Raw genomic sequence first — 14517 nt, forward strand, 5'->3', positions numbered from 1 at the left:
GTACCAACCTGATAAGTTCAGGTGTCTGTGGGTTAGCCAGAACTGATGGGTTCAGGGTCTGTGCTTTAAGTTAAAGGTTCTAGGTGAACCAAACTGTATGCTTGTGTGTGTGAGAATAAGCCACGTTACTTTATTTTATTCACCTGATTGTTTTATTTACCCTGTTTGTATGTAAAATAAACCTTATTCTTTTATTGTTAAAAATCCATCCCTGGTCTGTGTGACTTATTATAGGGAATGGTTGGTGGCAGCTTAGTAACTGTGTGATAGATCCCAGTAGGTCTGGGTTTGTCACATTGATTGGTGTCCAGCGTGTGGGATACGACTGGTCCAGTTGTCCAGCGGTCCAGCAAAGCCTTGGCAAGTGTGCCCAGAGCAAGGGGGGTCTAGTCAGGGACAGTCTGAGGCGCGTAGGTAATCTTCTAGGTGTACCTCACGGGGAGGTGCACTAGTAGAAGAACGTGCCAACTGGGGAGACTTAGATTAAGGTGCTCTGAGGCAGCCTGATTTTGGCGGGAAAACGCTGAGGCAAAACTGCGTAGCAACAGTGAGCTAGCTTGCCAGCTGAGAGGCCCAGCAGAGGGGGGTAGGCTCTGACTCGATACTGTTGCAAATTTAGTGCTGAAGAACAGCAGCAATCTCTGGGGAGAGCTGGTTCTGAGGCAAAAAGGAAAAAAGTGGTCGTTTTATTTTGAGGCTTGACTTTTTAAAGCAGCCTGTTCTGAGGGGGGTTATGCCCTTGACTCGAAGCCAAGTAGCAGACATGAGTGAAGTGAAAGACCCCCAGATTGACCAAGGTTCTGAGGATGAATTTGGCTCAGTGCAGGGTGACAGCACAGGAGAGCAGGACCCAGAACTCAGGAAAATACTCCTAGCCCAACAGCATGAACTGAGGGTGAGGGAAATGGAGGAAAGATTAGAGAGAGAAAGAAGGGAGGAAAGGGAGAAACAAAGGCAATTTGAATTAGAGCGAGAGAGAGAGAGAATGGAGAGAGAAGAAAGAATGGAGAGAGAGAAGATGGCGTTTGAATTAAGAAAACTGGAACTGATGAACCAGAACAATAATAATAATAGGGATTCTGAGGGAGGCCAACTGTCTAAGGCTGACCTGAAGAAATTCCCTGTGTACCACAAGGGAGATTGTCCTGAGGTGTTCTTTTCCTTAGTGGAAAGAGCGTTTGTGGACTTCTCAGTGAGGGAAACTGAGAAGATGACCATCATGCGGTCTTTAATCAGTGGTAGCCTGGCTGAGGTTTATGCCGAGATGCCTGAGGAATTGATGAAAGATTTTGCAGAGTTTAAAAAACTGGTGTTTGCCAGACATGGGATAAATGCAGAGCAGCTGAGACAAAGATTCAGGTCCCTCACCAAGAAACCAGAACAGACTTTTACCCAAGTGGGGGCCCAATTGGTGAGGCTGCTTGAGAAATGGCTATCGCAGGAGGGAATAGAGACCTATGAGCAGCTTAAAGACTTGATAGCCCTGGAACAGTTCTATTCAGTCCTGCAGGGGGAATTGAAATTCCAGGTGAGGGAAAGGAAACCGAAATCTGTGGCAGCAGCCGCAGAAATCGCGGATTTTATCTCCCAAATAAGAAAGCCCTTGGGTGAGGGGAAATCTGTAGGTAAACCCAAAGAAACCTACAGCAAGTACTCTCAGGGACCAGGGAAAAGCCAGCAAGGGGGAGGGGCCCATGGTGAAGGGAAGCCCTCAGGCATGAAACCAAGCCCTCAGAATTTGGAGGGAAAACCGAAACAAGAGGAGAGAGAATCCAAATACACTAGAAAATGTTATTTCTGTCAGGGAAAGGGTCATCTAATCTCAGAGTGTGAAAAATTAAAGCAGCTAAAAGGAATGGTGCCTCAGAATTCTAGTGGGACCAAGCCAAAAGCTGTGTTCTGTGTCCAGAAAGAGCAAGGCTCAGTGTCACAGAGGGAGCCTGTTGCCATGGCTACTCAGTCTGGGACAGCTGCCTCTGCTGATCAGGCTGAGGAAAATGGTCCTCTTCTGGAGGTAAAGCGCTGCTTGCTGATAAAAACAGATTCTCAGTTGTTTGAGACAGCAGGGGTGGACGTAGGAATACTTGACCGTCAGTATAGGGGGCTGCGGGACACTTGTTCCCAGGTAACCCTGTGCCATCCAGATATCATCCCTAGGGAGTTTATAATCCCAAATGAGAGCATGAAGGTGGCAGGGATTGAGGGGCAGATAATCTCTCTGCCAGTAGCAGAGGTACCTGTCAACTTTCAAGGCTGGAGGGGAGATTGGCGGATAGCGATTTCATCGACTCTGCCAGCAGCCGTGCTCGTGGGAAATGACCTGGCTGAACATGTGAAACGGGTGCTAGTGATTACACGCTCACAAGCCACCACAGGGACAGTTCAGGGGGGTAATGATGAGCCAGAGACGGAAGCAGGTGGGGGGAGTTCAGAAGCTGTGGTGGAAACCTTAACCACAGACAGCAGATTTGGACAGGAGCAAAAGGCAGACGCCACTCTCCAAAAGTGTTTTGAACAGGTGACTGACGCCCAGCTAACACCTGAAACCCCAGTGAGATTTCTGGAGAAAAAGGGGATTCTGTATAGAGAGACCCTGAGGAATATCTCAAAAGGGGGAGATGGGATCAGGAGTCAGCTAGTGGTACCTGAAAAGTATCGCCCCATGATCTTACAAAGGGGTCACTCTGACATGTTTGCTGCACACTTAGGAGTGAACAAAACACAGCAGAGAATCACACAGAATTTCTACTGGCCTGACATAGGGAAGCAGATCAGGGAATTCTGTAAACAGTGTGATGTGTGTCAAAGGCAGGGGAATAACCGCGACAGGACCAAAGCAAAGTTGTGCCCTTTGCCTGTGATTGACACTCCGTTCAAATGCATAGGGGTGGATATTGTGGGACCTTTGCCCAAGGCCACAAAGAGGGGGAATAGGTTCATCCTAACAATTGTGGACCATGCCACAAGGTATCCTGAAGCCATACCCTTGACTAACATCGAAACTAACACAGTGGCCGATGCTTTGGTGGGGTACATGTCCAGGATGGGGTTTGCCTCAGAGATAATCACAGATTTGGGCGCATCGTTCACGTCAAAGCTCATGAAACGCTTATGGCAAATCTGTGGAATTAAGCACAAGGAAACCACTGCTTATCATCCGGAAAGTAATGGGTTAACTGAGAAGTTCAATGGGACTCTAATGCGCATGATTAGGGCTTACTTGGCAGAGAATCCAAACAATTGGGACCAGAAGCTGCAATCCCTTTTGTTTGCTTATCGATCAGTGCCACAAGCCAGTACCGGGTTCAGTCCGTTTGAACTTTTATTTGGGAGAAGGGTGAAAGGGCCCCTTGATTTGATCAAACAAAATTGGGAGCAGATCACCCAGGATGACCCACAAGACGTTGTGACATACATAGACTCTTTAAGGAATGACCTAAAGAGAAACCTAGAGCTAGCAGCAGAGACCCTGCAAGCTCAAAAGGTCAGAAAGAAAGCTTGGGATGACCAGGAAGGCAGGGAGAGGCACTTTAACCCAGGGGAGGAAGTGCTTTGGCCTAGGCCCTGCAAAGAGAACAAACTGCAGCTGGGTAGCCCAAAAATAAAAGACTTGGGTCACATAGTAGGGGGAGGAGTGATAAAACCCCTGGAGGCCAAAATAGAAGCAGTTCGTGATTGGCCTAGACCCACCACCAAGAGAAAAGTCAAATCATTTCTTGGGTTGGTGGGCTACTACAGAAAGTTCATCCCGAGGTTTAGCGAGATTGCGGCTCCGCTGACCGATCTGACGAGGAAGAAGGCTGATGACCGCATCCCGTGGACCAGCGACTGTGAGGCGGCGTTCCAGAGGTTGAAGGAGGCGTTAATCAACTATCCTGTCCTGCGTGCTCCAGACTTCGACCGGGAGTTCATCATCTACACCGATGCGTCTAACAGCGGGGTAGGAGCAGTTCTGTGCCAGGAGGATGAGAATGGTGACCAACATCCGGTGTCCTACCTGAGTAGGAAACTTCAAAAAGGTGAGAGACATTTGGCAACCGTGGAGAAGGAGTGTTTGGCCATAGTCTACGCGATCCAGAAGGCCAAGCCTTACATCTGGGGAAGACATTTTGTTCTGTGTACTGACCATTCACCATTGCAATGGTTAAAGACAATGAAAACCCACAATAGCAAACTTATGAGGTGGGCTTTGAACTTACAGGACTATGACTTTGAAGTGAAGGTGGTCAGAGGGTCAGTGAACTGTGTTGCTGACGCCTTATCAAGAAGACCTGAAGACTGAAGACGGCGAAAGAACATGGACTATATGTATATAATGAAAACAAAAAGTTAAATGTACCTGGTTTTGAATTTGGTTTGTATTAATAAAGGTAAATTGATGTAATGTTAATGGTAAATGTTTAAATGCATAATTGCTATGGTTAACTTAGAGTGTAAGGTTATGTAAGTATAATCTGGTATGTATAAATGTTGTTGTGTATTTTATGCAGGTTGTTTTTTTGGTGAAAAGCACTTTTAGCTTTCCCCCTACAAAACAACTTTTAAAGAGGGGAGGTGTTACATAACAGCACTGATGTTACCTGTCTGTCATGGGTTTGGAGGGAAAGTTCCATCCTATGGGGAGTGGAAGGCGGGACATCAGGAGGAGGGGCTGTACTGTATAAATATGTGATGCCTGTGTGGTGAAGAGGGATGCTGAGACAGACTGTGAGACACTGGGTTGGGACGAAGCAGCAGCTGGGGAAGAAGAAGCTGTTGTGGGAGTCTGGGTGTCTGACAGGGTACTACTGTGTGTCAGAGTACCAACCTGATAAGTTCAGGTGTCTGTGGGTTAGCCAGAACTGATGGGTTCAGGGTCTGTGCTTTAAGTTAAAGGTTCTAGGTGAACCAAACTGTATGCTTGTGTGTGTGAGAATAAGCCACGTTACTTTATTTTATTCACCTGATTGTTTTATTTACCCTGTTTGTATGTAAAATAAACCTTATTCTTTTATTGTTAAAAATCCATCCCTGGTCTGTGTGACTTATTATAGGGAATGGTTGGTGGCAGCTTAGTAACTGTGTGATAGATCCCAGTAGGTCTGGGTTTGTTAATTGGGCAACCAATTAACATTGTTAAGCGAGGCACCACTGTATTTGAATTGCTCCCATGTTAGCTTGCATATTTTTGAAGGAAATACCAGATTGTTATCTTAGTTCTGCACATTGCACCATTTCTTAGAGTCAGCAATAATAGAAGTATATGTTACAATGATTCTAAGAAAGTGAAAAGGATTTTCGGTTCCATAATTAACACTAATTTCTTTATATCATTCTTTGTCAGGGCTTATCTACATTTATCAAGGAGTCCATTGTGTGCAATACATATAGCTTTATTGGAGAATCTTTGTTGCATGCTAATAATTTCAAACCATTACAAAATCTGTAATTATTTTTCTTGTACACTAGAGTGACCTGATTTTCCTTCAATGTGTTAAAACTTTGTAATTACTGATGGCATCTTGTCATTCCTAAGGTATTTTGCTTTATATAAGGCTTATGCAAATTAAGTTCATATTAAAAGCAAGGATATGTTATAAAGGTAGAAAACAAAGAAAGGGACATAAATCTAATCAGTATAATGACTTGGTTAGGATTGTTTTTACCTTTTAGAGAACAAAGAACAATGGTGATCTTTAAAAATAACCATGGATCAATTAACAGAATGTTGGGCAATTTTAAATTCAAATTAAGAGCTACATCAACCATATGATAAGATATTTAAGCTTTTGCATAGTTATCGATATTCTCAAAATATGCAAAATGTGTGTGGGCGGGTCTGTGAAATAGAAGTTCAGTCTAAATGAGATGGTGGCCATTGATGTTCTCACTATAGGTAAATGACATCAAGTCCGTTCTTGATGGAGTTGTACTCCCTCTTGAGGGTCAGTTCTGTGGCATGAGGTACTTTACTTTTCGACCCAGTGGATATGTATGTGGCCTCTGTAGCTTGTAGGACCTTTTACCAAGTTCTGCTTCCGGCATGGTATTTATGTTGAGGGACAGTCTCACCATAGTTATCTGTGTTCTAGTAACACCCATCTTAAATTATTATAATCTCTGGTATTATATGTAAAAGCACTTCTGAAAAGCATAGAAAAACTTACGTTGACATGTAATTTTCAAGAGAAAATTGGTCAACCTTCTGTCAGACCTGCTTTGATTTGGATTCCTGCATTGAGCAGGGGATTGGACTTGATAACCTTATAGGCCCCTTCCAACTCAATTATTCTACGATTCTATAATCTGACTGCTCAACTGTTCTAAGTAGTAAATGCCAGTTAACTTTGATGCCAGAGATCTCCACACTTTGCTAAACTCATTTCTGGGTGAAATTCAAACTATTTTTCATAGTTACTAAAGCCCTATATGATCTGGGACATAAACATCTGGGACAGTGCCTTATTTCATACTTAGCTGCCAGCCCTTCCTGAGATATCTCTTCCCTTGAAGGTTATGCAGGAGCAAAGGGGGCTCTTTATGTTGTTGTTACTGAAATTACAGCACTGGCTCCTTAAAACACAAATCACCTTTGCCCTGTTCTAGATGTTACATCCAGTTCTTGCAAACCCTTAAGCTGCTTAACAGACTTTTCAGTGTTTTTAATTGACTTTTTGCTGTTGCACTGGCATTTAACAAGTTGATAATTTTATCTGCTTTTCTAAACTTTTGGACATTAAAAATTATCTAATGCATGGTGTGTTGTATCCTATTCCAGTTCGCACAGTAGCTTAGTGCCAGGGCACATGCTTTACATACAGAAGGTGCCAGGTTGAATGCCCAGCAGAGGTGAAAGCTATTGTGTGAAACTCTGGAGAGTTATGGCTGGTCAATGTTAGCATAGGTGAACAAGACTATTCGGTTGGTTCCATGCAAAGCAGCTTCATCTCTATGTGCCTATGTTTTCTTTTGATTCTGAGCCGCATTTGTTGATTTCAGGCCCACCCGATATTCCCTCTCTTCCCATGGCTTGTTTCAGTTCGGATAGGGAGTTTGTAGCTTTCCAAGTAGCAGTCTAGGAGTGACAGATTTTACCTTCTTGGGCTCCATGATCACTGCAGATGGTGACAGCAGCCATGAAATTAAAAGACACCTGCTTCTTAGGAGGAAAGCGATGACAAACCTAGGTAGCATCTTAAAAAGCAGAGACATCACCTTGCCAACAAAGGTCTGCATAGTCAAAGCTATGGTTTTTCCAGTAGCGATGTATGGAAGTGAGAGCTGGACCATAAAGAAGGCTGACCGCCGAAGAATTGATGCTTTTGAATTATGGTGCTGGAGGAGACTCTTGAGAGTCCCCTGGACTGCAAGGAGAACAAACCTATCCATTCTGAAGGAAATCAACCCTGAGTGCTCACTGGAAGGACAGATCCGGAAGCTGAGGCTCCAGTACTTTGGCCATCTCATGAGAAGACTCCTTAGAAAAGACCTTGATGTTAGGAAAGTGTGACGGCAAGAGGAGAAGGGGACGACAGAGGATGAGGTGGCTGGACAGTGTCTGCAAAGCTACCAACATGAATTTGACCCAACTCCGGGAGGCACTGGAAGATAGGAGGGCCTGGCGTGCTCTGGTCCATGGGGTCAATGAAGAGTCGGGTATGACTTAATGACTAAACAACAACAAAAGTGTTCCAAGTATTGTTAGATTGGAAGACTTGGTAAAAGAAGAGCCATAAGGAGAGATGATGTGTGCTGTAGACAAATGCTGGAAGGCCACAAGTTTTCCAGGGTTATTTATGTACTGACTCATGGAACATTATTTCTTCCATGATGGGTACAAATAACTCACACAAAATGCATTGGTATGTTATAGTGAACAGCATCAAAACATAAGGTTTCTGCCCAAAGGGCAGTTTGTGGTCATAACCCTGTTGGAGGAGGGAATGGCAGTCCAGCTGGAGCAGCTGCAGGAAGTTTTTGCCTGCCCGTTCTCTCTGCAGCAGAGGGTTAAATTGTTATTCTCTTAAGCAGAAGTTGAACAGAAAGCTTGAAAAATGTTCCATTACTTTCTTTTAATGGCATCATTGAACTTGGTTGCAGTGCTTGACTTCCACTTTCTCCTCTCTGTAGCCTGTCTCAGCTTTATCCTTCAGCTTAATTGTTGCAGTCTTTGTATGCAATGCTTTGCCTGCGTTGTAAAGCTTGTCTTGTCCGTTCTGCTCTTGAAAATTGTAAGTGAAGGGAAGGATGTCCATCACTAAAGACTCTAGGCAAGTGTGACACATTATTAGTTCTACTGCAGAGAAGGCAGCTGTTCTTAAATCTCTTGATGTCTGTGGATTTTTCTAAAGTTAACTCATTCTGTTGCTGGTAGAAAATAGATTTTACTTCTGAAAGAAGAGTGTGTGCTAGTATCATTTTTTAATCTCATAACATGTTGAAATTAATTTTTTTAAAAAAAATTCAACCATATACAAGATATTTGAGGATATCTGCCTTTAAAAAAAGAATAGAAGAAGCTTTGGTTTCCAACCCTGAACTACTGAAGTGCAGTAGTCAGACTATGCATCTCAGAATATGTTAAAATTAATTCTGTGCATCTAATAGGATACCTTAGGTGGATTAGCAAAGTAAATTTGCCCTACAGCCTAAGGGGGCTGTGGGTCTCAGACCCCCCCCCCCACCAACAAACAACGTGCTGTCTGAGGGATACTAGGAGTAGTAATCCAAAAATATAATTTTACCAAGCTTTTATTGTCATTGTGGTGTTTTTGTAGTGGCTGCTGACAAGTTATCTGCCCTGCAGCTTTCTTTTTGTTTCAGAGAATTGTAGTCCAGTGAAGAGGAAACACCTCAGCCCTTCAAATCAGAAGCTGGAGAATAGAAAATAAATCCTTCAAGAGCTTGTGCCAAATGGGGTGGCATTGCTACCTGTTTGACTTGGAGTAACAAGGTTTCTGGGGTGGCTAAACTAATTTTAACCATATAGTCCAGAACTGAGAAGTGTGTGATGTGGTGGAATTCTTCATTTCATTTTTTCTGTTATCAGTGCCCATCATAATAAGCTTCTGACAGTTCTTGCACTTTTGTCGCTGATTTTCCTATTCTCCTGTCACAGAGAAATCCTAAAGCAGCAACTGTTTTCCAATACAAGAGCCCCCTGTGTTTTCTCTTTGAACAGATTTAAGAGAGTTATCTTGGCAACTTTCTGAATTACGATACCTAGGGAACAATTTCTACTATAAGGCAGAGCAATCTTATCTGGTTAACTTTCTGAGAGGCATTCCCCATGAGGTTTCCTGTTGTTCTTTCCCTTAACAGTAGCAGGGTTGTGGACTGGAGGTGTGTGTTTGTGTGTGAGTGAGTGAGTGAGTGAGTGAGTGAGAGAGAGAGGGAGGGAGAGAGAGAGAGAGAGAGATTGAGAGGGAGGAGAGAAGTTGTATTCCAATAGGTAGAACACGCACTGTGGCATTGACGACTTTTGTTGTGATTTTAAAGCTTTCTTAAAAACAAAAAAACAAGTTTTCCTTTTGGACACTATAGCATAGTAACTTTCTAATTGTGGGGAAAGCTGCTCTTGCAGGTGTCGTGTGGTGTGTGAAAGACATTCTAGGGAAGAAGAAAGTTCTTTTGTAGTGTAAGACCCCTTCCTTTCATACAGTAGATCTGTTGTCCTCCATACACCTTGAGTGCCTCATCCTTCCAATGGGATTACAGAAGAGAGTTCTCAAAGCTGTGCCTTCTAGCTTTCTCACCCATGATGCCATCAGGATGGGATCAAGGGTAAATAGCTGATCAGCAGTATGGGAATTCCTGCAGGCACAGTTGACTTGGTTAAAGAGGATTTTCTTTAATATTTAAACAACTACTCTTATAGCTTTGGCAGGAGAGCTTGGAGAAGGACATACAGTGGTGCCTCACTAGACAGTTACCCCGCATGACAGTTTTTTCGCTAGACATTGGCTTTTTGCAATCGCTATAGCGTTTCGCGAAACAGTGATTCCTATGGGGGAATTGCACTGGACAATGTTTGGTCCGTGCTTCGCAAACCAATTTTCACTAGACAACGATTTTGACAGCTCCCTCCGTGCTCGCAAAACGGGTGTTTTCGGGACCTAAGCTTCGCAAGACAGCTATTTAAACAGCTGATCGGCAGTTTGCAAAGTGGCTTTCCTATGGCCGATCTTTGCTAGACAATGACGATTCTTCCCCATTGGAATGCATTAAACAGGTTTCAATGCATTCCAATGGGGAAATGCTTTTCACGAGATGATGATTTCGCTAAACAGCAATTTCAGTGGAACGGATTATCATTGTCTAGCAAGGCACCACTGTATTAACTCTTGTCTTGTCAAGCTCTGTTCCTGGCTTCCCCCTGGCAGGAGTGATGTCTTGTTGGGGGGGGGGGCTATAATTAAGTTGTTGCTTTGAATGTGAAAAAATTATGCAAGAACAAACAGTGGTTTGTTGTGCATGGGGAACAGAGGCTTCAAATTTCTTCCAGGGAGCAGGATGTAACATCTATCTGGGATTCTTTGTTTCTCATTCCCAACTATGGGAGGGACAGGGAAGAGGCGAAACCAGTGCCGTCTTCACTACAGAGTACTATCTGGTGTCTCTCCAAAAAAAGAGAGCTCCTAGCAAAACATATTTGATATCTGCTTTCTTTGTTTACTTCATTTCATTGCTCTCCCGTTCAGGAGCCCAAAATGGCAAGAAGGGGAAACAACAAATAAATGAGTTAAAACATTAAACATTCTATGAAACAGATAACATCAAAAGATTGTTAAGACTTGCAACAGTTTAGAAGCAAAAACAAACAAACAAACAAAAAAAGACTTACTGAGTGTGAGTTTAGTTCCTAAGGTGCTGAAAACTCAACTTGCCTTCCCTTAAAGCCTTTGTGCTTTTCACTGTTGGACAGAATGGATAATTCTTTAATAACACAGAGGAAACTTTTTTTGCCCCAACTGGGTCAACAAAGATTTTGAAGAATTAGGAATTATCCTGTTAATCTCTAATTTATTCCCTTCCCTAAGGAAGCAAAATCACTGTGGCCAGGATTTATTGCTGCTCTGCAGTAGTTTCTTAACCTCCAGCCTTGGGAGTAAGATGCTTCAGAAGCAGTGTCTTTCGGTACATGAGCTGATGTAGAGTTACAAGAAGGAAGGAAGGCTCTTAAACCTCATCTGTGCCTTAATGTGAATTAGGCTGTTGTGATTTATATAAATTTGATAAAATTCTGTTCCTAATAATTTGCTGTTTCACCCTCCCCATCGGTATCTCCTACAAAGTATAGGCTTAAATGAATGGGGAGGAATCTACAGTATAGAGTATTCTTAAGTATAATCATAATGATGTGCCATCAATTCAGTTCTGACTTATAGCAACCCTTTTCAGGGTTTTTCAGGTAGAGAATACTTGGGGTTTACTATTCCCTTCTTCTGGGAGTGCCTTGGGACTGTGCAGCTTGCCCAAGGCCATGCAGGCTGGATCTTCTCCTTGGAGGCACAGTGAGGGCATCGAACTCCCAATCTCTGGCTCTACAGCCAGATAACCTAAAGCACTGACCTATCCAGCCAGCCAATTCTTATTTATTTATTTATTTATTTATTTATTTATTTATTTATTTATTTATTTATTTATTTATTTATTTATTTATTTATTTATTTATTTATTTATTTATTTATTTATTTATTTATTTATTTGATTTATTTGATTTATACCCCACCTATCTGGACCACCGGACCACTGTAGGCGGCTTCCAATATAAAACCAGACAATAAAAACACAAACAAATACATAATAATACAAAACAACTACAATAAAATAAAGAATAGGAAAAAATAAGAAAAAGAAAATCAAGAATTGGCTGAAGGGAAGGCCTGAATGAACAACCATGTTTTTATTTGGGTTTTAAAAATGCCCAGCGTAGGGGCCGCGCGAATCTCCGGAGGGAGATTGTTCCAGAGGCGAGGAGCCACCGCCGAGAAGGCCCAGTTTCGTGTCTTCTCCTTCCAGGCCTCTCTCGGCGCCAGGCTCCTCAGCCTCACCTCCTGACTCGCGCGGGTGATCCGGGTAGACCTTGCTGGAAGCAGGCGTTCCGCCAAGTATCGAGGTCCTAAACCGTTTAGGACCTCGATACTTGTATCGAAGCACGTGTTTCATCTTAAGGAGGCTGGAATAGACAGTATTTTTCAGTATTTTTCCTGGAGTCTTTTTGTCACTTGGAACACAATTCTCAGTTTGTACTGTGGGGCAGTATATAATTTCAAATAATGAATTAAAAAAGTAAATAAGGTAAATTGTCAACTCCCACACATGTCTCCCTCTGGCTTTAAAAGCAAGTGATATTGTTATAGGATTAATTCAGCCCTTAAATGCAAGCTTTTATTAAAGCCATTAACAGAAGCAGTTCATCAGTAAGCAGATTGTGAAACTCAAAATGTTATGTTTTCAGTGGTGGGGATTTACCATTTTCTCTCCATCCCAGCAAGCATTGCTTGCTGTAATCTGATTCCTGCAAACCTACTGGAGATTTACCAAACCTGCATTGTCCGTTTTTTGGACTACGTTTTGCTGCAGACACCGTGTCTATAGGCTTTGTTTTGTTTTTTACTTCAATGCCTTTCTCTCTTCCCGTTTTTAAAATCATTTAGCCTGATGTAGGGTTATGGACGACATGAAGTTTTAGGCTGTTTTGTAGCATTGTAATTGGCCCAAATAAAGGAATTAGCCCTGGATTTTAGATTATGGAACAAGATGTTTATTTATTTATATTTTTTGGTAGATTATAAAGATCAGCTTAAAAGGAGTTTACTTTTCAGATGTACTTGTTTTAAGGGCTGTGTGCAGGGCAAATGAAATGGGGTGGGTAAGACAAGTGAACCAGCCATAGTTTCCATGAGTTTCCGTCTGTTTTCCTTCATCCTGTTCTACCTGAGAGCGAGCATGGAGGTGGCAGAGCTCCCTCTCTGCTAATGAGTTAAGGACAACTCTTTACTGAAAAAGTGAATAGAATTTAAGTGGCTCAAAATCACTATTGCATGCAGTGGATGTATCAGAAATCTATAGGTCTTCGCTTCTTGTGTTACTTTCCCCCTAATATGCATTTGAGTAGTTGCCCATAACATTGTATCGGGGGGGGGGGTTAATCTGGGCATTGTGCAGTATGTACTAATCTCTGTGATGTTGGGCAAGAGGACTCAGATCCTTGCAAAGTGTGTGAAATACAGGTAACTGCAGATCACATTATATGGGGCTGCTTATGGTACCGGGTTGGGGGGGGGGCTTTTCGTTGTCTTCTGGTTAAAAAGGAAGTTGTAGCTAGTAATCTGGGGAAGATGCTTTCTGGTCAGAGACTAGGCAATTTAGCGTGTGTGTGTGTTTGTGTGTGTGTGTGTGTGTGTGTGTGTGTGTGTGTGTGTGTGTGTGTGTTCCAGCCTGCCAATTTACGTGGGCAAATTCTATGTTATTACATGTAGCACATCTAATTGATTGGTTTTGACGGGGGGGGGGAGGGAAGAATTCCTTATTACCAGCAAAGTACTGATTGATTTAACTATTTAGCTAGTACATAATATATTTTGTTGAAGCATATTGATATATCAGTTAAACATGCAGCTAATGACAGGAGACAAAATCTGTACAAGCATCTGCTTTAAAATTTACCGTCTCATATAAAACATTTTTTATAAATACAACCATTTGTATTTTCCCTTTCCCATCTTTCCCTTTTGTTGTTAGCATGGAAATGTTTAAAACTCATAGCAGACAGCAACAATTGTTTGTAGATTTAAAAGAAACACCTGTTCAGTCTTTCATTATAGCCAAGTTTCATTTTTAAAAGGCATAGAGTGTAGAGAAGAGCATCATTCTGGGTTGGGGGGGGGCATCATTGTTGGGAATAAGAGAGAGAGAGAGACCCTTACTCAAGACAGTTATGAACAAAATGGGAACCAGATTATCTTTTGAGATAAAAAGGTATTGCTGGACATTTTTTGGGATTTGAAGACTTATGTCCTGAATAGTTTTTCTAATTAAAATGTGTGAAGATGCTGAAACTATGTGAAAATAATAATGTACTGGTTATCTTTTGTGGTACTGTGTTTATTTAGATGTATTTTAATTTCAGGATTAGTTTCATAATTCCAGTAGCTTGCATAATGCAGTTCTGTCCTTCTCCAACCTTACCATCTGAAGTTTGGGACTCGTAACAAAAGCAGTCTCATGGACTTTATGAAGGACATCACAGCTTGATCTCCTGATTATGCACACTTTCTCTAGCATATTAAGTGACCTTTCTTCTCTTTCTTTAATATCTGCATAGGTATTTTGCAGTGGGTGAAATTGATAGACAACTTTGATGCAGAATATGAATATGTCACGAATGAGGGAACTATATTTACCTTCAAGACGAATCGCCATGCTCCAAACTATCGATTAATTAATATTGATTTTAATGATCCGGAGGAATCCAAGTGGAAAGTGTTGGTTCCTGAACATGGAAGGGACGTTCTGGGTAAGAACAAAAATAGT

The 14517-nt window shown here is 42.2% G+C and overlaps 1 protein-coding gene across 1 annotated transcript in view; it reads left to right on the top strand.

Annotated features, from left to right (window-relative positions):
* PREP (prolyl endopeptidase) overlaps window positions 1–14517 on the top strand; it is a 94111-nt gene that overhangs the window by 28935 nt on the left and 50659 nt on the right. Inside the window, exon 8 of the mRNA XM_020779911.3 lies at window positions 14309–14500. Coding sequence (XP_020635570.2) covers window positions 14309–14500 — 192 coding nt within the window. The remainder of the gene's footprint in view (window positions 1–14308; window positions 14501–14517) is intronic.

Source organism: Pogona vitticeps, chromosome 1 (assembly GCF_051106095.1).
Source record: "Pogona vitticeps strain Pit_001003342236 chromosome 1, PviZW2.1, whole genome shotgun sequence".
In the NCBI taxonomy this organism is placed as follows: Eukaryota; Metazoa; Chordata; class Lepidosauria; order Squamata; family Agamidae; genus Pogona; species Pogona vitticeps.